Source organism: Zophobas morio, unplaced genomic scaffold (genome assembly GCF_036711695.1).
Source record: "Zophobas morio isolate AGI-343-1 ecotype UQ-CSIRO unplaced genomic scaffold, CSIRO_AGI_Zmor_V1 ptg000008l, whole genome shotgun sequence".
NCBI classification, from domain to species: Eukaryota; Metazoa; Arthropoda; class Insecta; order Coleoptera; family Tenebrionidae; genus Zophobas; species Zophobas morio.
Genome location: NW_026972113.1, coordinates 9,807,378 through 9,833,556, shown reverse-complemented (window position 1 = coordinate 9,833,556; position 26,179 = coordinate 9,807,378). Strand labels below are relative to the sequence as shown.

Here is a 26,179-nt window from a genome sequence, read left to right as displayed (position 1 = left end):
ATTGAGAAGTCATAAATTTTTAAAACTGAGTAAACGAAAAATTACAGAATCGAAAGAAACATTTGAAAACATCAAGGAAATAAAAAACAAAAAACTATAAAATCAGATTGTCTTGAAAAATCTCATCGCTGAAAAATTAAAAAATGGAAAAACGAAAAATTGTAACATTGAAAAATTAAAAAAACCCAAAAAATCAAATTAATACAAAAATACGAAGATATAAAATATCAAAAAAATAAAAAAATTCAAAATCTAAAAATTAAAAAAGAAAAAAATTCAAGAAATCCAAGATATCCAACAATTTCCAGTGAATTTAAAAAAATCCAAAAAATTGAATAAATCCGAGAGGTCAAGAAAACCAAACGAATATCCAATTAAGAAATAAAAAAAATCCAAAACATCCAAACAAACCAAGACTTCAAAAAAAATACATAAAAATCCAGAAAATTTAGAAAATCATTTTTCAATGTTACAGTTTTTCGACTTTAGAATTTTGACTATCCCAGATTTTTTGATTTTACAATTTTTACGTTTCTCAATTTTTCGATCGGTTTTTTCTTCTTCTTCTTCTTATTCTTTGTACTTTTTCGATTTGCAATTATTCGATTTTTCAAATTTTTTCCGATTTTTTAGTTTTTCGGTTTTAATTTTTTGATTTTTTAACTTTCTAATTCATAAAATCAAAATTCTGTATCTACAAAGAATTTTCCAACTACAATGTATTCCGAAAATTAAAAAAATCCAAAATTTATAAAATAAAAAAGCAAAAAATAACAATTATCCAAAAAATTGAAATAATCCAAAACTGCAATAATTAAAAATTATTCAAAAATCCAGAAAATTCCAAAAAATCCAAGATATCCAAAAAGCCAAACAAAACCAAACAAAAAATCAAAAATAAGTATTAATAAAAAATTCTAAAAAAACAAGAGAATTAAACATCCAACAAAATTCAAAAAATCGAAGAAATCCAAAAAATCCAACACATTCCAGAATATTCCAATAAAAATTCAATGAAACCTAGAAATGCAAGAAACCCAAGCAACTCAAGATGTCCACTAATAAAAAAAATCGGAAATATCAAAAAAAATCAAAAAAATTCAAAAAATCAAGGAATTTACAAATTCCACAAATCCAAAAAATCGTGTCCCAAAATTCCTAATAATACAAAAATCAGAAAATAAAATAAGCAGAAAATAACAATTATTCAAAAAATCCAAAACATGGAATAAATCCAAAAGTTACAAAAAACCAAACGAATCCAAAAAATCCAGTTAAATCCAAAAAAAATCAGAGTTTCTAAACAATTCCAAATAAACCAAAATTTTTTTTATTTATCCGATTTTTCAACTTTTCTAATGATTTTTTCTTCTTCTTTCTCGTTTTTCGGTTTTTCTAATTTTTTCAGATTTTTTAGTTTTTCGGTTTTTTCAACTTTACGAATCAATAAAATGGAAAAATTACAAACTGATAATTTTGAAAAATCAAAAATGAAGAAACGAAAATGTATAAAATTGAGACTTTAAAAAATCTGCCTCTACAGATAATTTTCCCACTACAAAGTATCCCAAAAATCCAAAACATACAAATATCAGAAAATAAAAAAATAAAAAAATAATAATTATCCAAAAAATTGAATACATCCAAAAACCACGAAAAATTAAAAATTATCCAGAAAATCCAGTAAATTCCAAAAAATCCAAGAGATCCAAAAAATCGAACAAACTCGAAAAATACAAATAAATACAAAAAAAAATCTAAAAAAATTCAAAAAATTGAATAAACCTAAAAAACTTAGAAAATCGACAAGTCTAACAAATTTATGAAATTAAAAAAAAATCCATTAAAATCCAGAAAATCCAAGAAATCCCAAAAAATCATTTTCAGTTATTGACTTTTAAAACATTTTCATTTTTGCTATTTTTAATTTTTCAATTTTACAGTTTTTCGACTTTACAATTTTGATGATTTAATCGAAAACTTGAAATCATAAAACGAGAAATTTAAAAAATAAAAATCAAAAAATTGAAAAATCGAGGCATCGAGAAATCAGCGATTGAAAATTTGAAAAACTGAAATATTTAAAATCGAAAAATTGCAAAATTTAAAGATCGGAGCATTCAAAAATGTAACATTTAATCGAAAAATTGAAACATTAAAAATCGAGAAATTTAAAAAATAAAAATCGAAAAATTTAAAATTCGGATGATTGAGAAATTCAAAAATTAAAAACTAAAAAATCTAAAAGTTGAAAATATAAAAATCGCAAGTTTGTAAAATTGAAAACCTAAAAATTCAACGCTTTAAAAGTTGAAATATGAAAAATTACAAAATAGTAAAACTGAAAAATCGAAAAATTAAAAAAATAAAAAATCGAGGATTTGAGAAATTGAAGATTGAAAATTTGGAAACTGAAAACTCGAAATATTGAAAACTCGAAAACTTGAAACATTAAAAATCGAGGAATTTAAAAACTAAAAATAAAAAATTGAAAATTCGAATGACTGAGAAATTCACAAATTGAAAACTAAAAAATCTAAAACTTGAAAATTTAAGAATTCAAGGCTTTAAAAGTTGAAATATGAAAAATTGCACATTAGTAAAGCTGAAATATCCAAAAATTTAAAAACTGGAAAATCGGAGAACTGAAAAATCAGATTGAAAATGTGAAATAATCGCAAGATTGAAAAAATTAAAGTTGAAAAAATGAAAAATTTTGAAATCGAAACATCGAAAAATTGAAAACATCAAAAAGCGAAAAATAAAAAAGTTGAAAAATCAAAAATCACAAAATTGTAAAGCTGAAACATCAAAAATCGATGAATTGAAAAATAAAATTAAAAACTCGAAAAATTGAAATATTAAAAATCGAAAAATTGAAATAATAAAAATTGAAAAACTGGAAAATTTCAAGATTCTAAAATTCAAAAATTGTAACATTTAATCGAGAAATTTAAAAAGTGAAAATCAAAAATTTTAAAATTCGGATGATTGAGTAGAAATCCAAAAATTAAAATCTAAAAAATATAAAAGTTGAAAATTTGAAAAATCGAGAGTTTGTAAAACTGAAAACTTAAAAATTCAACGCTTTAAAAGTTGAAATATGAAAAAATAAAATTTTGAAAAATTGAAAATTTGGAAAATAAAAAATCGATTGGTAAAAATCGAAAAATAGAAAAATTGAAAAATCGGAAATGTCAAAAAATTGAAAAATGGTGGAACTCAAAAATTGATAGGTCCAAATGTCGAAAATTGAAAAACATAAAAAAAAGAAAAAATCTAAAAATTGAAATATTAAAAATCGAGAAATTTAAAAAATAAAAATCAAAAAATTTAAAATTCTGATGATTGAGAAATTCAAAAATTACAAACTAAAAAATCTAAAAGTTGAAAATTTAAAATTCTCAAGTTCGTAAAATTGGAAACTTAAAAATTCAACGCTTTAAAAGTTGAAATACGATAAATTACAAAATAGTAAAACTGAAAAATCGAAAAATTAAAAAAATAAAAAATCGAGGACTTGAGAAATCGAAGATTGAAAATTTAGAAAACTGAAAATTCGAAAACTTGAAACATTAAAAATCGTGGAATTTAAAAACTAAAAATCAAAAATTTGAAAATTCGGATGACTGAGAAATTCAAAAATTAAAAACTACATATAAAATCTAAAAGTTGAAAATTTAAAAATTCAAGGCTTTAAAAGTTGAAATATGAAAAATTGCAAATTAGTAAAAGCTGAAATATCGAAAAATTTAAAAAGTGAAAAATCGGAGAACTGAAAAATCAGATTGAAAATTTGAAAAATGAAAAAATCGAAAAATGAAAAAATCAAATAATCCTAAGATTGAAAAAATGAAAAATTTTGAAATCGAAAAGCGAAAAATAGAAAAGTTGAAATATCAAAAATCGTAAAATGTAAAAGTGAATCAAAAAAACGAAAAATCGATGAATTGAAAAATCAAAATTGAAAACTCGAAAAATTGAAAAACTGGAAAATTTAAAGATCCTAAAATTCAAAAATTGTAACATTTAATCGAAAAATTTAAAAAGTGAAAATTAAAAATTTGAAAACTCGGATAATTGAGTAGAAATCCAAAAATTAAAAACTAAAAAATACAAAAGTTGAAAATTTGAAAAATAGCAAGTTTGTAAAATTGAAAACTTAAAAATTCAAGGCTTTAAAGGTCGAAATATGAAAAATTAAAATTTTGAAAAATTGAAAATTTGGAAAATAAAAAATCGATTGGTAAAAATCGAAAAAAAGAAGAATTGAAAAAACGGAAAAATTGAAAATTGAAACATAGAAAAACCGAAAAACTGAAAAATGGTAAAACTAAAAAATTGTGACACGTCGAAAAATCGAAAACTTAAAATTCCAAAAATTGCTAAATCAAAAAACGGAAATATTAATATGAATCGAATGAAACAGTGAAAATAGGAAGGAAATAAAAATACAAAAATTGTGATATAAATCGAGAAAATGAAAATTAAATAATCGGGAAAAGAAAAATAAAAATCAAGAAATTGAAAAATTGGGGAAACGAAAATTAGAAAAATCGAAATGTCTTGAAAATAGATTTGAAAAAATTAAAAAAATATAAAAATTGTAACATAAGAAAATGAAAAAATGATAGTTAAAAAGACGGGGAGACGAAAAATGAAAAAAAATTCTAAATTATGAAAAATTGAAAAATCGACAAATTGCGAAATGTAATGATCGCAAAATTAAAAAATTGTAACATTTAACGAAAAATTGAAACAGTAAAAATCGAGGCATTTAAAAAGTAAAAATCAAAAAATTGAAAATTCGAAAATCGAGAAATTGAATTATCAAAAAAATAAAGAAAATAAAAAAGCAAAAATTTCTGAAATAAAATCGCGAAAATAAAAATTAAAAAATCGGAAAAATGAAAAATAAAAATCAGTAACTTGAAAATTGAGGAAATGAAAAACGAAAAATTTGAAAAAATTTTGAGATGACGTCAACAATTTTTTGAGAGGGAATAAACGAATAAATTGACTTTATCTCTTGTATATTTTTGTAACAGTATACACTGGACCTTCCCCTTAAGTATTGAGAAATATTTCTAATTGGATAATAATTTTTTATAGTGGAAACGTGCTCTCGCAATAGTAATAATTACACAAGGAAGAAAAATTAATGAGAAAAACATATAGGAAGACTTGAAACCTTAACCGCATCGTTTTTGTATAATTACTGCAATTCCAACCTTCATAGAATACCTCACGAAGTTGCATAATCGCACTGACATTTCACCGGGTGATTTTCACGTTTGTTGCCAAGTTGAGCAACTCTTGGTCTTCAAACACCCAGTGATAAAAAATATCCAATAAATTCAGTCGTAATTTATTAATCACGTATGTAAATCTCCGAACTGGTCTGCCATGATAAATGATTATATTAAAACTACAGTTTCGGGTTATGTAATATGTTTGCCTAGATCAGGTTTGTTTGGTAAATGGAACCGAGCAGGTGGTTTGAATTCTATTGAATAGAAATTATGCAAAGAGAAAATTTGCACTGATCTGAATAAAGGGGTCAGGGTGAACGTTCCTTCGTGATAGTTGTCGGATAAAAACTACTTTTTCAGCAAATAATGTAATTATCCTTCGAAATAGTGTTTTGTCCTTTTTGTGCACTTTTATTAAACAAGGTGCATTTCCTGTTAGCACTGAAACCCAGACGAATCGGGTCGGTTTAATTATAATGTTAATAAGCTTGTTTATTTTATGTTTGCAACAAGGCGCAGATTTTCCTGGTTCTGGTCAAAAATTAAATGGCAACATTGTCTAGGGAGATTTTTGGTGCCAAAAAAGTGAGATGAGGATTATGGTTTTTATTCAAAACACGTTAAAAATAATTCCCAGAGGAGTTTTATTTGGTACCAACTTAATTCAACAGGTGGGGATTTTTTAATTTTTGAATAATTTCTTTAATTCGTGTATTTGAACAATATGTGGATTTTTATTTAATTCTCGATTATTTATAGGCTCTATAAGACGTCTAGAAAGAATCAACTTAGTTTTGTTAATTGCGAGGTTTCCTATATATTTTTGAAACATTGTGCGACGTTGCCAAATTATTTCCGTCTTTTTTTGAGAGTCACAAAAAATCGTAGTAAAGGTACTTCTAACACGTGTGTAGTAATTGAAAACTGAAAAATCAAAATTTGAAAATCAAAAATTGAAAAACGAAAAACTAAAGCGAAAAAGTCAAATATCGAAAAAAAGAAAAATTCAAAATTTGGAAAATTGACAAATTGAAAAATCGAATAGTTCGAAAACGGAAAGTAGAAGAATCGAACAAATGGAATAAAGTAGAAAAACCCAAAAACTGAAAAACGGTAAAAGTCAAAATTAGACAAGTCGAAAAATCAAAATTGAAAAATCGAAAAATTGAAATATTAAAATTCGAAAATCTAAAAATTATAATATAAAAGAAAATGAAAAAAGTAAAAACGAAAAACGGAAAGAATCGATGGTAAAAAAAATGGTAAAAGCAAAAAATGTATCGATTAAAAGTGGAAAATGGAATATAATATGTAAGAAGCAACCAAAAAATAAAAAAAAAACAAAATTTGAAAGCCTAAAAAAAAGGTAGTCAAAAAATTACAAATGGAATAACTCACGGAGTAAAAAAATGAGACTCAAATAATTAAAAAAATCCAAATTTTGAAAAATTGTACAATGGCAAAATTACTAACAGGTAAAATTGAAAATCGACAAGTGGAAGGAACGAAAACGAAAAATCGAAAACTAAAAAATCGAAAATGTTGAAAAATTCAAAATCGAGAAAATCAAAATCCGAAAAACTGGAAAATCTATAAATTGGAGGTGTCCACAAATTCAAAAATTGCCAAATCGAAAATTCGAAAATTGAATATCGAAAAATGTAAAACCTAAGAAGACTAAAAACTAAAAATTCAAAATCTCAAATTATGATATTAAAACAAAAAGAAATCTTTATGGATTGAAAATTGGAAAATAGAAGAAGAAATTAAAAAATGAGGAAAAATCACAAAATTTGAAAAATCTTAAAATGAAAACTTGAAAAATTCAAGGCTTTAAAAGTTGAAATATGAAAAATTAATATTTTGAAAAATTGAAAATTTGGAAAATAAAAAATCGATTGGTAAAAATCGAAAAATAAAAGAATTGAAAAATGGTGGAACTCGAAAATTGATAGGTCCGAATGTCGAAAATTGAAAAACATAAACAAAAGAAAAACTCAAAAAGTTGAGAAATCAAAGATTGAAAATTTGAAAAATTGAAATATCGAAAAATTTAAATATTAAAAACCGAAAAATTGAAAAAATAAAAATAAAAAAATTGCGTAATTTAAAGATCCTAAAATTCAACAATTGTAACATTTGAAAGTGAAAGCGTGAAAAATTGCAAATCGAATAATTCAAAGAACAAAAAATGAAATACTGAAACCATTAAAAAAATTCAAAAGTTGAAAAACTGATGAATTAAATTTGTTTAAAATTGAAAATTTGGAAAATAAAAATCGATAGCTAAAGCTCGAAAAATAGAAGAATTGAAAAGTCGGAAAAGTCGAAAACTTGAAAAATGATGAAACTCAAAAACTGATAAGTCCAAATATCGAAAATCGAAAAACATAAAAATTGGTAAATCGAAAAACTGAAATATAAAATTCAAATCGAAGAAATGGAATACCTGATGAGCAGAAAAAACGAGAAATCGGAAAAATTGACAAATAGAAAAACCGAAAAACTGAAAAATGGTAAAACTCAAAATTGACACGTCGAAAAACCGAACACTTAAAATTCCAAAAATTGGTAAATCAAAAAACTAGGAATTTAAAAAGTAAAAATCAAAAAATTGAAGATTCGGATAAACGAGAAATTCAAAAATTAAAACTAAAAAATCTAAAAATTGAAAATTCGAAAATCGAGAAATTGAATTATCAAAAAAAAATAAAGGAAATAAAAAAACAAAAAATTCTGAAATAAAATCGTGAAAATAAAAATTAAAAAATCGGAAAAATGAAAAATAAAAATCAGTAACCTGAAAATTGAGGAAATGAGGAACGAAAAATTTGAAAAAATTTGAGATGACGTCAACAATTTTTTGAGAGGGAATAAACGAATAAATTTACTTTATCTCTTGTATATTTTTTTAACAGTATACACTGGAGTTTACTAAAGTGCTAAAATTGGCGCGTAGACCTTCCCCTTAAGTATTGAGAAATATTTCTAATTGGATAATAATTTGTTATAGTGGAAACGAAAAAATGAAGAAAAATTACAAAATTTGAAAAATCTTAAAATGAAAATTTGAAAAATTGCAAATCGAACAATGCAAAGAACAAAAAAATTGAAAGACTTGACCAATTTTAAAAAACCCAAAAAATCTGTAAGTCGACAAATTCAAAAATCGCCAAATCGAAAAATCAACTTCTGAATATCGAAAAATGTAAAACTTGAGAAAACTAAAAACTGAAAATCTCAAAATTATGGTACTAAAAAATTGAAAAAATTATAAACTTAAAAGAAACTAAAAAATAAAAAAAACACAATTCGAAAACAAAAAAAAACTGGAAGACTAAAGAAAATAAAATGTCCAAATTTTGAAAAATCGAAAAACTAAAGAAACGAAGTCTTGAAAAACCTCAAAATAAAAAGTCGTTAACTGAAAAATCGGAAATGGAGAAAAATTTAAAATCGAGAAAATGGAAATTCAAAAACAGAAAAATCCATAAATTAAAGAAATCGACAAATTCAAAAATCGGCAAATCAAAAAATCGAAAATTGAATATAGAAAAATTTATGAATGGAATGCGTAACAAGGAATTAAAAATTGAAGAAAAACTTGAAAAATTTAAAAATAAAAACTCGAAAAATTGCAAACTAACAATTCCAGGAACGAAAAAACAAATTAAAATACAAAATTTGAAAAATTGAGAAATTAAAATATCCAAATTTTGAAAAATTGTAAAATTGCAAAAATCTAAAAATGAAATAACCAAAAATCGGAAAAGTCGAAAAATTAAAAATCAAAAAAACGAAAATCCGACTAACTGAAAAATCTATGACTTGAAGGAATCGACAAACTGAAAAATCGGCATCCCGAAAAATCAAAAATTAAATATCGAAAAATTCAACAGTGGAAAAAATGAGAAATTGAAATGTCCAAATTTTGAAAAATCGAAAAACCAAAGAAACAAAGTCTTGAAAAACCTAAAAATAAAAAACCGTTAACTGAAAAATCGGGAATGGAGAAAAATTTAAAACCGAGAAAATGGAAATTCAAAAACAAAAAAATCTATAAATTAAAGGAATCGACAAATTCAAAAATCGGCAAATCAAAAAATTGAAAATTGAATATAGAAAAATTTTAAAATTGTAAAAACCTAAAAAATCTACAATTACAAAAATCGGAGAACTGAAAAATTTATGAATGGAAAATGGGAAAATGGAATGTGTAACAAAGAATTAAAAATGGAAGAAAAATTTGAACAATTTAAAAATGAAAACTCGAAAAATTGCAAACTAACAGTTCCAGGAACAAAAAAAAATTTTAAATACAAAATTTGAAAAATTGAGACATTAAAATATCCAAATTTTGAAAAAGTGTAAAATTGCAAAAATCTAAAAACGAAATAACCAAAAATCGGAAAAGTCGAAAAATTGAAAATCAAAAAAACGAAAATCAGACAAACTGAAAAATCTATGAATTGAAGGAATCGAAAACTAAATTCAAAAGTGGAAAAATTGAGAAATTGAAATGTCCAAATTTTGAAAAATCGGAATATTGAATAGTCGAAAAATCAAATAATTAAAAAATAAAAAACCGATAACGAAAAAATCGAAAAAATGGTGGAATAATTGAGAAAATCAACACATTCAAAAATTGGCAAAACGAAAAATTGAATATCGAAAAATATAAAACTTCAAAAACCTATAAACAAAATTTTAAAAAACTAAAAATTCAAAAACATTGAAAAGATGAAAAACTGAGAATAAAAAAATCGCAGAAGCAAAGTCTGAAAAATCTAATTAAAAAATCGAAAATTTGCAAAAACGTAAAATTGAAAGAAATAAAAAGTTAAAAATCGAAACTGAAAAATTCTAAATTTGGTTAAAGGGTAAAAAATGGAATATTTGAAAATAGTAACACTGAAACTCGGAAAAGTAGAAAAATTGAAAAATCCTAACACTAAAAATTCGAAATATTGGTGAGTCGAAAAACCAAAAAATAGAAATTCTAAAATTTAAAAATTAAAGAAACGAAGACTTGAAAAAATAAAAAATAAAAAATCGATCACTGAAAAATAAATAATGCTGGAAAAATCGAGAAAATGAAAATTCTAAAAACTGAAAAATTTAAAAGTGAAAACTCTAAAAATTCCAAATGAAACAATTCAAGGAATAAAAAAATTAAAAATATTTTAAAAATTGAAGAATTAAAATAACCAAACTTTGAAAAATTATAAAACTACAAAAATGTAAAATTGAAATATCGAAAATTTGAAGAAATGAAAACTTGAAAATTGAAAAATAAAAAATCTATAACTAAAAAACCGAAAAATGAAATGACTAAAAATCGGAAAAGTTAAAAAATTAAGAATCGAGAAAATGAAAATTCGATAAACTGAATAGTCTATAAATTGAAGGAATCGACAAATCGAAAAATCAAAATTGAGCATCGGAAAATCCAAAAATTGAAAACTTAAAGGCCCAAATTTCAAACTCCAAAATATCCAAATTTAGAAAAATTTGAAATACTGAAAAATTAAAAATCGATAACTTAAAAATCCGGAATGTCGAAAAATTAAAAATCGAAAAAATGAAAATTCGAAAAACTGAAAAATCTCTATATTTCCACAAATTCAGAAATCGGCGAATCAAAAAATCGAAAATTGAATATTGAAAAATTTCAAAATTAAAAACCTAAAGAATCGATAATTACAAAAAACGGAGAAGTGAGAAATTTATGAATCGAAAATCGGAAAATGGAATATGTAACAAGAAACTAAAAATTGAAGAAAAATTTGAAACATTTAAAAATGGAAACTTGAAAAATTGACAACAAATTAACAAATTCTAAAGTCGAAAATTGAAATAAAAAAATCGATAATAAAAAAACGGGAAAGCCGAAAAATAAAAAAAAGAGGAAATGAAAATCCGATAAACTGAAAAATATTGATAAAACGGCAAATCGAAACATCGAAAACTGAATATCGAACAATTCAAAAATAGAAAACCCAAAAACCAAAATTTGTAAATTTAAAAACCAACTTGAAAAATTCAAAAGTTGAAAAATTGAGAAATCGAAACGTCCAAATTTTGATATATCGAAAAACTGTAAACTTGAAAATTCCAAAAATTCCAAAAACGTAAAGTTGAAAATCAAAAAATTGAAGAAACGAAAACTTGAAAAGTTGAAAAAGCAACAAATTCAAATACTGGCAAATCGCATAGTCGAAAATTGAATACCGGAACATTTTAAATTTAAAAAACCTAAAAGCCAAAATTTAAAACTAAAAAATCGAAAACTGGAAAAATGAAAACCTGAATAACCAAAAAAAATCAAAAATCGCGGAAACGAAAAATTTAAAAATATAAAAATTGCAAAAACGTAAAATGAACTAAATGAAAAATTAAAATTCGAGAAACCAAAAATTCTAAATTTGGATAAAATGGAAAAAATGGAACATTTGAAAAATTGTAAAACTGAAACTCGGAAAAATAGAAAAACTGAAAAACCGTAACATTAAAAATTCGAAAAATGGAATGCGGAAAAATTAAAAATCAAGAAAATGAAAATTCGATAAACTGAAAAGTCTATAAATTGAAGGAATCGACAAATCAAAAATCAAAATTGAATATCGAAAAATTCAAAAATTGAAAACCTAAAAACCCAAATTTCAAAATCCAAAAAACAATTTTAAAAATTTAGTTAAAAAATAGAAAGAAATATCCAAATTTTGAAAATTTGAAAAATCGAAAATTTAAAGAAACGAAGGTTTGAAATTCTGAAAAATTAAAAATCAATAACTTAAAAATCGGGAATGCCGAAAAATTAAAAATCGAAAAAATGAAAATTCGAAAAACTGAAAAATCTATATTGAAGCATTCCACAAATTCAGAAATCGGCAAATCAAAAAATCTAAAATTGAATATTGAAAAATTTCAAAATTAAAAACCTAAAGAATCGATAATTACAAAAATCGGAGAAGTGAAAAATTTATGAATCGAAAATCGGAAAATGGAATATGTAACAAGAAACTACAAATTGAAGAAAAATTTGAAACATTTAAAAATGAAAACTTGAAAAATTGACAATAAATTAACAAATTCTAAAGTTGAAAATTGAAATAAAAAAATCGATAATAAAAAAACGGTAAATCGAAACATCGAAAACTGAATATCGAAAAATTCAAAAATTGAAAACCTAAAAACCAAAATTTGTAAATTTAAAAACCAATTTGAAAAATTCACAAAAGTTGAAAAATGGAGAAATCGAAATGTCCACATTTTGATATATCAAAAAACTGTAAACTTGAAAAATCCAAAAATTCCAAAAACTTAAAATTAAAAATCAAAAAATGGTATAACTGAAAAAGCAACAAATTCAAATACTGGCAAATCGAATAGTCGAAAATTGAATATCGAAAAATTGTAAATTTAAAAAACCTAAAAGCCAAAATTTAAAACCAAAAATTGAAAACTGGAAAAATCAAAAACTGAATAATCAAAAAAAAATCAAAAATCGCGGAAACGAAAAATTTAAAAATATAAAAATTGCAAAAACATAAAATGAATTAAATGAAAAATTAAAATTCGAGAAACCAAAAAATTCTAAATTTAGATAAAATGGAAAAAATGCAACATTTGAAAAATTATAAAACTGAAACTCGGAAAAATAGAAAAACTGAAAAACCGTAACTAAAAATTCGAACAATTGATGAATCGAAAAACCAAAAAATAGAAATTCTAAAATTTAAAAATTAAAGGTTAAAAAAATTGCAAACCAAAAAAATTTATAAACCTAAAACCATTAATAAAAAGTTGAAAAATTGAGAAATTAAAATATCCAAATTTTGAAAAATTAAAGAAACGAAGACTTGAAAAATTAAAAAATAAAAAATCGATCTTTGAAAATCAGGAATGCCGGAAAATTAAGAATCGAAAAAATGAAAAATTTCAAATGAAACAATTCAAGGAATAAAAAAATGAAAAATATTTTTAAAATCCCAAAGTTGAAAAATTGAGGAATTAAAATATCCAAACTTTGAAAAATTATAAAACTACAAAAATGTAAAAATGTAAAATTGAAATATCGAAAATTTGAAGAAATGAAAACTTGAAAATTGAAAAATAAAAAATCTACAACTAAAAAATCGAAAAATTGATTGACTAAAAATCGGATAAGTTGAAAAATTAAAAACCGAGAAAATGAAAATTCGATAAACTGAAGGAATCGACAATTCGAAAAATCAAAATTGAATATCGAAAAATTCAAAAATTGAAAACCTAAAAATCCAAATTTCAAAATCCAAAACAGTTTTAAAAATTTAAAAGTTAAAAAATTGGGAGAAATACCCAAATTTTGAAAAATTGAAAAATCGAAAATTTAAATAAACGAAGATTTGAAATACTGAAAAATTAAAAATCGATAACCGAAAAATTAAAAATCGAAAAAATGAAAATTCGAAAAACTAAAAAATCTCTATTGAAGGATTCCCCAAATTCAGAAATCGGCAAATCAAAAAATAGAAAAATGAAAACTTAAAAAATTGACAATAAATTAACAAATTCTAAAGTTGAAAATTGAAATAAAAAAATCGATAATAAAAAAACGGTAAATCAAAACACCGAAAACTGAATATCGAAAAATTCAAAAATTGAAAACCTAAAAACCAAAATTTGTAAATTTAAAAACCAATTTGAAAAATTCAAAAGTTGAAAAATGGAGAAATCGATATGTCCACATTTTGATATATCAAAAAACTGTAAACTTGAAAAATCCAAAAATTCCAAAAACTTAAAATTAAAAATCAAAAAATGGTATAACTGAAAAAGCAACAAATTCAAATACTGGCAAATCGAATAGTCGAAAATTGAATATCGAAAAATTGTAAATTTAAAAAACCTAAAAGCCAAAATTTAAAACCAAAAAATCGAAAACTGGAAAAATCAAAAACTGAATAACCAAAAAAAATCAAAAATCGCGGAAACGAAAAATTTAAAAATATAAAAATTGCAAAAACGTAAAATGAATTAAATGAAAAATTAAAATTCGAGAAACCAAAAAATTCAAATTTGGATAAAATGGAAAAACTGAAAATTCAAAAAATTGATGAATCGAAAAACCGAAAAATAAAAATTCGAAAATTTAAAAATTAAAACTATAGACTTTATTGTAGTGTGTATAAAAAAAGCTTTGATGGCTTAATTGAGTTTCGTAACAGAACTGGTGAAATTTGTTTCCAAGATTGGTGGCCATTACAAATGTCATTGTCAAATAACAAATAAAATAAACATCAAATACAAATACATCCCGACGTTTTTCATACCAACCGTGACAAAATTCCCCAAAACTTTAAAAACATTGATTCCAAATGGGAAAAAAACCATTTAACGCTGCGTTGGATCGGAAGCCGATTTCTTCCTTCCTTTCCCTCACAATGCCACCCACACCGTAAAATCCCGTTACTGTTAACGACACCTCGAATCGAATTTCGCTGAATATCCATGTCAATGTTAAGTATCAACGTATCCGTAATGAAATCCCTCAACGTAACACCGCGAAAAAATCGAAGGTCACACTAAAAATAACAGCAATTGTCCAAACCGAGCCCCTTGAGGACACCCACGTAACTCACCGTGTAAAGGTCCAATCACCACCATCACGACCAACATGATCAGCATCACCTTGGTCCTCCTATTATTCTCCCCTTTCTTGAAAGCAACCGTGAAAGTCTCCCACAGGTGCCTCACGTCGAAGAAGTCCCTCACGAAAGCACAGGGTTTGTTATCTAAAGTCGGAACGTCCACCTTCTTGGCTTCTTTGAACCTGGTGATCCCGTAGTAGAGCGCCATGATGTACATAACCCCCGAGATGGAGAACACCCCGTAGAAACCGATTTTTTTGTACAGGACTCCGCTGAGAGCTAGCCCTATGGGCACCCCCAGGGAGCAGAAGACGTTGACGATTCCGATTCGTAATGTTCGCATTTCCACGGTAGTGACGTCAGCGATGTAGCTGAAGACCCCCATGAACATGGTGAACCAACCCCCGGTGAGAGCCGGGAAGAGACCTTCGATGAACCCCGCCACCTCCATGGGGAGTTCGTAGAAAAAAAACGTGCAGAAGATGAGCCCGATTACTGTACAAAGCTCCCCTACGATGGGGAGGAGCATGCAGGGTTTTCTCTGCCCCCAGCGGTCGCTCCACGACCCCACGAACATGATCAAGAACGCGGGTAAGGCGCTCTGGAGCATGGTTTTCCACACCCCCATGGAGGCCACCAGCTGCTGCACCGCCTCTTCCTCTTTGGTGTAGTTGGCGGTGTCGCGGATGCTCAGAGCGTCGCACACCTCCTTGGAGTAGCCGAGATTGACTCTGCAAGCTTTCTCCAGGTTCAGGTTTTGGGTGGCCAGGCTGGCGAACACGCTGGGGATGATGTAGCAGGCCAGCATGGGCTCCACGGTGATGTTGTCGATGAAGAACCGGTAGCGCTCCCTCCAGGTCATGTCGCTCATTTTCAGCTCCTTGATTGTGGAGGTCTTCTCAGCTTCTTGTTTCTTCTCCGTGGAGGTCTTGGTGGCCTTTGCCATCTTGGCGTGTAGTATCTGAAAAAGGGGGCTCACCTTGAGTGATAGTGCAAAAACGTGTGCATGACCGAAACTATCATTATTGTGTAATCTCACACATTCAAGGACTTGCAGGACCGAGTTTTTGCGATTTTGTGCAAAACATGTTTACGGTGGAAAAATGCGGTGAGTTGGTGATTATTTTACGCAATGACAATAAAGTGAGAGATATTTGTTTATTGTGGTGTTAATTTGTTCACTAGAAGATTGAAACGATTTTTTGATATCGTTTACAACAAACTCTAAAAGTTGACGTCACCTCGAGCTTTTAGTATGTCTGGATTTCGCTTGAAATTCCTTGTTTATGCAAAAATGCGCAGACAGTTTATTCCGGTATTTTTTTACATGCGTAACTGTGTTTAAAAAATTCCACATCATCCGTGTTTTTTCCTGTAAACGTGATGTTGGAAGAAAAATTAATTATCGTTTCTTTTGTTGTGTTCGTTCCCATGGACTTAACATTGAAATGCCATTTCCGATGTAGCAACGTTTCATTTTTATTTACAACAACATTTAAGGTTTTTGTCAAGATGAGTGCAGAAGTTCAAGGATCGTGTGTGTAAACAGGACGAAAAGCGAATAAATTAAACGAAGGTTTTACCGTTCGAATAAAACTGCATTCCTGTGATATTTTTTAATTTTTTTATTCACTTTGTTAAAAAAGGTAGAGTTTTCTTGCTTCTAAAGTGGACGCGTTAATGGGATTCATGATATTTTTCTTGAAACTGGATTTGTGGTTAAAAATGGAAGTGTTTATGAAAATACTTCAAAAACAAGACGATAAAGGTTGCTTTGGTTCTTTTAATCTTATGCCAAAACAACACACTAATTACCCCCGATATTTTCAAATTAAAAACAAAACATGGAGGAATCCCGAAATTCTTTCTCAACTTTTTTAAGAAACAGAACACGAGATTATTTTAAATTCTAAAAAAAAAACACTAGGGACCTGAGAATTCTTATAATTTCTTTCAAAAACAGCCACCAAGAGTCCCGAGATTCTTTTTTTTTAGAGATAAAACACTATAAGGCCTAATACTACAGATCTGAAGATTTTTTCATTAAAAAAAAACACCAGGGATCCGAGATTCTTTCAAAATTCTCAAAAAAACACACTAGAATCAAGATTCTTTTTCAACAGGGCCTCGAAGTTCTTTCAAAATATTACGAAAATTAATTCTAACAAAAAAATACTAGGAACCTTAAGATTCTTTCAAATTCTAAGAAAAAACGCTAGGATCCTCAAGAGTCTTTCAAATTAAAAAAAACACAGGGGCCTCGAGATTCTTTAAAATTCTTTCAAAAACTAAACACTCTAAGTCTTCGAGATTCTTTCAAATTCGTTCAAAAACTGAACACTCAAAGCCTTCGGGATTTATGCAAATTCTAACATAAAACACTAGGATTCTTAAGATTCTTTTAAATTCTTTCAAAAACTAAACACTCTGAGTCTCCAAGATTCTTTCAAATTCTAACATAAAACACTAGGATTCTAAAGGTTCTTTCAAATGCTTTCAAAAACTAAACACTCTGAGACTTCAAGATTGTTTAAAGAAGTACTAGAATTCTCAAGATTCTTTCAAATTATTTCAAAAACTAAACTGAGATTCCGAGTCTTTCAAATTCTGACAAAAAATATTGGGATCCTCAAGATTCTTTCAAATTCTTTCAAAAACTAAACCGTCTAAGTCTCCGAGATTATTTTCAAATTCTTTCAATAACTAAATACTCCAAGCATTCGAGGTTCTTTCAAATTCTAACATAAAACGCTAGGATTCTCAAGATTCTTTCAAATCCTAACAAAAAACGCTAGGATCCTCAAGAATCTATCAAATTCTTTCAAAAACTAAACACTCTAAGCCTTCAAGATCTTTAAAAAAAAAACACTAGAATTCTCAAGATTCTTTCAAATTCTTTCAAAAACTAAACACTCTGACCTCCGAGTTCTTCCAAATTCTAACAAAAACCACTAGCATTCTCAAGATTGTTTGAAATTCTATCAAAAAACGCTAGGATCCTCAGGAATCTTTTAAATTAAAAAAAAATACGGAAACCTCGATTCTTTCAAATTCTTTAAAAAATTAAACACTGAGTCTCCGAGATTCTTTCAAATTCTTTCAAAACTAAACACTTTAAACCTGCGAGATTATTTTAAATTCTAACATAGAATACTAAAATTCTCAAGATTTTTCAAATTCTAAGAAAAAACAATAGGAACCTCAAAATTTTTTCAAATTCTTTCAAAAACTAAACACTCTAAGCCTTCGAGATTCTTTCAAATTCTAAGATAAGACACTAGGATTCCCCAAATCCTTTCAAAAACTAAACACTATGATCTTCGGGATTCTTTCAAATTCTTTCAAAACTAAACACTTCAAGCCTTCGAGATTCTTTCAAATTCTAACATAAATCACTAGGATTCTCAAGATTGTTTCACATTCTAACAAAAATCACTGGCAAATTAAAGATTCTTTCAAATTCTAACAAAAAGCGCTAGAATCCTCAAGAATCTTTTAGTTAAGAAAAATACGGAAACCTCGAGATTCTTCCAAATTCTTTAAAAAATTCTGAGTCTCCGAGATTCTTTCAAATTTTTTCAAAACTAAACACTCCAAACCTGCGAGATTCTTTTAATTCTAACATAGAATACTAAAGTTCTCAAGAGTTTTCAAATTCTAACAAAAAACAATAGGAACCTTAAGATTCTTTTAAATTCTTTCAAAAACTAAACACTCTAAGCCTTCGAGATTCTTTCAAATTCTAACATAAGACACTAGGATTATCCAAATTCTTTCAAAAACTAAATACTCCAAGCCTTCGAGATTTATTCAAATTCTATCAATAAACATTAGGATTCTCAAGATCCTCTCAAATTCTTTCAAAAACTAAACACTATGATCTTCGGCATTCTTTCAAATTCTAACATAAATCACTAGGATTCTCAAGATTGTTTGAAATTCTAACAAAAAACACTAGGATCCTCAGGAATCTTGAAATAAAAAAAACAGGAACCTCGAGTTTGTTTCAACTTTTTTCAAAAACTAAACACTCTGAGCCTTCAAGATTCTTACAAATAAAACACTAGAATTCCCAAGATTCTTTCAAATTATGTCAAAAACTAAACACTCTGATTATTTCAAATTCTAAAAGAAAACACTAGGATCCTCAAGATTCTTTCAAATTCTAAAAGAAAACAATAAGATCCTGAAGATTCTTTCAAATTCTTCCAAAAACTAAACACTCTGATATTTCGAGATTCTTTCAAAAAAAAACCTAGTGTTGATCTTGAGGACTCTAGCAAGATTCTTAACAATTCTTTCAGAAATTGATTCTCCGAGATTCTTACAAATTTTAACAAAAAACGCTGAAAATCTCAAGATTCTTTCAAATTAAAAAAAACTCTAAAAGCAAAACACTAGAAACATCGAAGTTCTTTCAAAATTCTCAAAAAAAAACACACTAGAATCAAGATTCTTTTTCAAGAAGGCCCCGAGGTTCTTTGAAAATGTTTCGAAAATTAATTCTAACAAAAAAACATTAGGAACATCAAGATTCTTTCAAATTCTTTCAAAAACTAAACACACTGACTTTTCAACATTCTTTCACATAAAACACTAAAATTCTCAAGTTTCTTTTAAATTCTTTCAAAAACTAAACACTCCAAGCTTTCGGGATTTATGCAAATTATAACATAAAACACTAGGATTCTTAAGATTATTTTAAATTCTTTCAAAAACTAAACACTCTTAGTCTCCAAGATTCTTTCAAATTCCAACATAAAACACTAGAATTCCCAAGATTCTTTTAAATTCTTTCAAAAACTAAACACTCTGACCACCGAGTTCTTCCAAATTCTAACAAAAAACACTAGCAAACTCAAGATTCTTTCAAATTCTAACAAAGAGCGCTAAAATCCTCAAGAATCTTTTAAATTAAAAAAAAATACGGAAACCTCGAGATTCTTTCAAATTCTTTCAAAACTAAACACTCCAAACCTTCGAGATTCTTATAAATTCTAACATAAAATACTAAAATTCTCAAGATTATTCAAGTTCTAACAAAAAACAATAGAAACCTCAAGATTCATTCAAATTTTTTCAAAAACTAAACACTCTAGGCTTTCGAGATTCTTTCAAATTCTAACATAAGACACTAGGATTCTCCAAATTCTTTCAAAAACTAAACACTCCAAGCCTTCGAGATTTATTCAAATTCTATCATATGAAACATTAGGATTCTCAAGATTCTTTCAAAAACTAAATACTCCAAGCCTTCGAGATTTATTCAAATTCTATCATATACAACATTAGGATTCTCAAAATTCTTTTAAATTTTTTCAAAAACTAAACACTATAAGTCTTCGAGATTCTTTCAAATTCTTTCAAAACTAAACACTTCAAGCTTTCGAGATTCTTTCAAATTCTAACATAAATCACTAGGATTCTCAAGATTGTTTGAAATTCTAACAAAAACGCTAGAATCCTCAGAAATCTTTCAAATTAAAAAAAAACACAGGAAACTCCAGATTCTTTCAAATTTTTTCAAAAACTAAACACTCTGAGCCTTCAAGATTCTTACAAATAAAACACTAGAATTCCAAAGATTCTTTCAAATTATGTCAAAAACTAAACACTCTGATTCTTTCAAATTCTAAAAGAAAACACTAGGATCCTCAAGATTCTTTGTAATTGAAAAAAATACAGGGATCTCGAGATTCTTTCAAATTTTTCAAAAACTGAATACGCTGAGCCTCTGAGATTATTTCAAATTCTTTCAAAAACTAAACACTCCAATCCTTCGAGATTCTTTTAAATTCTAACATAGAATACTAGGATTCTTAAGATTTTTTCAAATTCTAACAAAAAAACATAGGAACCTCAAGATTCTTTCAAATTCTATCAAAACTAAACACTTTAAGCCTTCGAGATTCTTTCAAACCCTAAGAGAAAACACTAGGAACCTCAAGGTTCTTTCAAATTCTAACAAAAAGCGCTAGGAACCTCAAGAATCTTTCAAATTAAAAAAAAACACAGGAAACTCCAGATTCTTTCAAATTTTTTCAAAAACTAAACACTCTGAGCCTTCAAGATTCTTACGAATAAAACACTAGAATTCCAAAGATTCTTTCAAATTATGTCAAAAACTAAACACTCTGATTCTTTCAAATTCTAAAAGAAAACACTAGGATCCTCAAGATTCTTTGTAATAAAAAAATACAGGGATCTCGAGATTTTTTCAAATTCTTTCAATAATTGAACACTCTGAACCATGAAATAAAACACTAGAATCGTCAAGATTCTTTTAAATTTTTTCAAAAACTGAATACGCTGAGCCTCTGAGATTCTTTCAAATTCTTTCAAAAACTAAACACTCCAATCCTTCGAGATTCTTTTAAATTCTAACATAGAATACTAGGATTCTTAAGATTTTTTCAAATTCTAACAAAAAACATAGGAATCTCAAGATTCTTTAAAATTCTTTCAAAACTAAACACTTTAAGTGTTCGAGATTCTTTCAAATTCTAAGAGAAAACTCTAGGAAACACAAGATTCTTTCAAATTCTAACAAAAAGCGCTAGGAACCTCAAGAATCTTTCAAATTAAAAAATACTCAGGAAACTCCAGATTCTTTCAAATTCTTTCAAAAACTGAACACGCTGAGCCTCTGAGATTCTTTCAAATTCTTTCAAAAACTAAACACTCCAATCCTTCGAGATTCTTTTAAATTCTAACATGGAATACTAGGATTCTTAAGATTTTTTCAAATTCTAACAAAAAAACATAGGAACCTCAAGATTCTTTCAAATTATTTCAAAACTAAACACTTTAAGCCTTCGAGATTCTTTCAAATTCTAAGAGAAAACACTAGGAACCTCAAGATTCTTTCAAATTCTAACAAAAAGCGCTAGGAACCTCAAGAATCTTTCAAATTAAAAAATACTCAGGAAACTCCAGATTCTTTCAAACTCTTTCAAAAACTAAACACTCTGAGCCTTCAAGATTCTTACAAATAAAGCACTAGAATTCCAAAGATTCTTTCAAATTATGTCAAAAACTAAACACTCTGATTCTTTCAAATTCTAAAAGAAAACACTACAATCCTCAAGATTCTTTGCAATAAAAAAAATACAGGGATCTCGAGATTTTTTCAAATTCTTTCAATAATTGAACACTCTGAACCATGAAATAAAACACTAGAATCGTCAAGATTCTTTCAAATTTTTTCAAAAACTGAATACGCTGAGCCTCTGAGATTCTTTCAAATTCTTTCAAAAACTAAACACTCCAATCCTTCGAGATTCTTTTAAATTCTAACATAGAATACTAGGATTCTTAAGATTTTTTCAAATTCTAACAAAAAACATAGGAATCTCAAGATTCTTTCAAATTCTTTCAAAACTAAACACTTTAAATCTTCGAGATTCTTTCAAATTCTAAGAGAAAACACTAGGACACTCAAGATTCTTTCAAATTCTAACAAAAAGCGCTAGGAACCTCAAGAATCTTTCAAATTAAAAAATACACAGGAAACTCCAGATTCTTTCAAATTCTTTCAAAAACTAAACACTCTGAGCCTTCAAGATTCTTACAAATAAAACACTAGAATTCCCAAGATTCTTTCAAATTATGTCAAAAACTAAACACTCTGATTCTTTCAAATTCTAAAAGAAAACACTAGGATCCTCAAGATTCTTTGAAATTGAAAAAAATACAGAGATCTCGAGATTCTTTCAAATTCTTTCAATAATTGAACACTCTGAGCCATAAAATAAAACACTAGAATCGTCAAGATTCTTTCAAATTTTTTCAAAAACTGAACACGCTGAGCCTCTGAGATTCTTTCAAATTCTTACAAAAACTAAAGACTCCAATCCTTCGAGATTCTTTTAAATTCTAACATAGAATACCAGGATTCTTAAGATTTTTTCAAATTCTAACAAAATAACATAGGAATCTCAAGATTCTTTCAAATTCTTTCAAAACTAAACACTTTAAGCCTTCGAGATGCTTTCAAATTCTAAGAGAAAACACTAGGAATCTCAAGATTCTTTCAAATTCTAACAAAAAGCGCTAGGAACCTCAAGAATCTTTCAAATTAAAAAATACACAGGAAACTCCAGATTCTTTCAAATTCTTTCAAAAACTAAACACTCTGAGCCTTCAAGATTCTTACAAATAAAACACTAGAATTCCCAAGATTCTTTCAAATTATGTCAAAAACTAAACACTCTGATTCTTTCAAATTCTAAAAGAAAACACTGGGATCCTCAAGATTCTTTGAAATAAAAAAAATACAGGGATCTCAAGATTCTTTCAATTTCTTTCAATAATTGAACACTCTGAGCCTTGAAGATTCTTACAAATAAAACACTAGAATCCTCATGATTCTGTCAAATGTTTTCAAAAACTGAACACGCTGAGCTTCTGAGATTCTCTCAAATTCTTTCAAAAACTAAACATCCTAATCCTTCGAGATTCTTGTAAATTCTAACATAGAATACTAGGATTCTCAAGATTTTTTCAAATTCTAACAAAAAACATAGGAACCTCAAGATTCTTTCAAATTCTTTCAAAACTAAACACTTTAAGCCTTCGAGATTCTTTAAAATTCTAAGAGAAAACACTAGGAACCTCAAGATTCTTTCAAATTCTAACAAAGACCGCTAGGAACCTCAAGAATTTTTCAAATTAAAAAAAACACAGGAAACTCCAGATTCTTTCAAATTCTTTCAAAAACTAAACACTCTGAGCCTTCAAGATTGTTTAAAAAAAACACTAGAATTCTTAAGCTTCTTTCAAATTTTTTCAAAAACTAAACACTCTAAGCCTCCGAGATTCTATCAAATTCTAACAAAAAACTCTAAGATCCCCAAGATTCTTTCAACTTATAAAAAAACACAGGGACATCGAGATCCTTTCAAATTCTAAAAGAAAACAAGAGGATCCTCAAGATTCCTTCAAATTCTTTCAAAAACTAAACACTCTGACCTTTCGAGATTCTTTCAAAAAACCTAGTATTGATCTTGAGGACCCTAGCAAGATTCTTTCAAATTCTGTCAAAAATTAGACACTCTGATTCTCCGAGATTCTTACAAATTTTAACAAAAAACGCTGGGAATCTCAAGATTCTTTCAAGTTAAAAAAGAACTCTAAAAGCAAAACACTAGAAGCCTCGAAGTTCTTTCAAAATTCTTTAAAAAACATTAGGATTCTCAAAATTCTTTCAAATTAAAAAAAAACAAAGTGAACCCCCGAGATTCTTCCAAAGTTCTTTCAAAAACAAAACACTAGAGACTACAAGATATTTGAAACACCGAAATTCTTCCGAATTCTTCAGAAAAAAAACTAATAGCCCAAAATTCTCTCAAAAAAAAAAGCATTAGAAGCCCCAAAATACACAAACTATTTTAAGATTCTTATCAAATTTTTCAAAAAAAAACACAGATTTTTTCAAAGTGTTTAAAAAGGACACTAAGATACTCAAAAATCTTTCAAAATGTTCCAAAAAAAAAAAGCCCGTGAAACTCTTTCAAAATATAACAATATTTTATTGATAACAATACAAAGTTTTCTAAACTGTTTCTATAGTAAAAATTAACGCTAAAGTAACAAACTAAAACTCTGACACCATGTGATTTCGTAAAATTTAAACAAAACAAATGTCCGTGACGATTTACCGTGACTACTAACTATAAACTTAACGCGTTTACGTGCGTTTTACAGTTTCTTATAAGTTAAATTGACAATTGTTGTTTCAATCATAAAAAACCCTGTTTACGTATTTTATAAACATGCAAAAGTGAAATTTGATAAAACAAACATTTAGGTTGCAATTAGCACAAATGCAAAAATTGCTGTGTAAATACAGTCGCTGGTTTATTACATTATTATAACTAGTACCCCTTTCATTTTTTTTGTTTGTTTTTTTAATTAACACAGTAGATTCCAGCCAAATCACAATAATTACCTCGATCTCTTCCCGCAAAACAATACAGGTGACTGGCATTGACATGGAAGAGTCTCTAAACACTGCAATTATCGTTGATAAAATTATACAGTTAACCTTCATTAATATTTATTCATTTAATAGGTATGACGCGAAATAAATTACAACTTGTCTTCAAATACCTGAATAACACACTCATTAAAAATCACATCCTGAATTTTTATTGCTTTATTAGCAGATATAACACAGAGAAAGTAGTTTGAACAAATCCGCTCCGGCAAAATTTCCCTTCGAAAAAAAAATGACTAAAAACGCAAAAATTCCAATTACGATACAACGATAAAATTATCGCTTTTAACGCACTCTCAAAAATTTTAACAACTCGCAATCGCAATAAACTGTCGACTTTCATGAACAATTATTTGCGCGCCCACCCGAATTACAAAATTTGGAGGTTGTGTAGCGATTTTTTATTTATTGGAAGAAATACTCACGGTTTCACGAAATCGTAACTGGAACGAGTCTCCGCACTCACAAAGTCATGTTAATCCGTTGCACTTTCGGTACTGGAAAAGACTGACCGGAGTTATCAGTGCAATTAATTCGCGTTTAAATCCGGGGAGTACTATATTGTTAAAATCAGTCCCACTATCGAGCATTACGTCACATTTCCCACTACCACAGGTGCCTTGCAATCAAAATGTCATTAGCGCGAATGTGATTGGACACACGAGGAAAATTTTATAGCAAGGATTGTAAATTTTGAGGTAACTGATGATTTTTCATTATTTCTGTTAAATGCGGACGGGTTAAAATGTGTGGTAAAGTAAAGACGATAAAGATGCGCCGATTTGGTAGCAACAATGTGGTGATCCGCCTCATTATATTGTTTTTTCCTCAGTTGATTTTTTTTAACTATCTTTTATACCTGTTTTCGATATTGGTAATAGAATTAATCAACTCTGGGATTTCTTTGCGCTACTGTTGTCGAACCTGATTCAGATACTTGGCAACAGGAAGTAAGGTGGGGTGACAGTTCTACCAACTTCAAGCAAAATTTATTGAAACCAAATAAAACGATTTTTTTCTAATTTAATCAACATCAATTAAAATTTGTTTTTTTTTTGACTGTTTAAGTCATTTAGGATCAATTTTTTTCATATTTGAAGGAACATTATGTAAAAACCGAAATAGTCCTTCACCTCATTATACTGTTTTTTTTTTTGTTTTCACGAGATTCTTTTACTTTTTTTAATAGTTTTGATTAACTAATTTCCTTCTATTTTTGATTTTCTTTGTTTTAAAATCCACACAAACCAAGTTTTTTAGAATTTTCCCAAGAAATTAATATTGATTCAAAAATTTTT

General features: G+C 27.2%; 1 protein-coding gene across 1 annotated transcript in view; it reads right to left on the bottom strand.

Moving 5' to 3' along the window:
* Positions 1-25,430, bottom strand: part of LOC135125267 (probable peptidoglycan muropeptide transporter SLC46) — a 36,041-nt gene extending 10,611 nt beyond the window's left edge. The window contains exons 1-2 of the mRNA XM_064050710.1: positions 25,307-25,430; positions 14,876-15,845 (exon numbers count right to left, since the gene is read on the bottom strand). Of these exons, the coding sequence (XP_063906780.1) occupies positions 14,876-15,830 (955 nt within the window). The 5' untranslated portion in view covers positions 15,831-15,845; positions 25,307-25,430. The remainder of the gene's footprint in view (positions 1-14,875; positions 15,846-25,306) is intronic.
* Between the last annotated feature and the right edge of the window lie 749 nt (positions 25,431-26,179).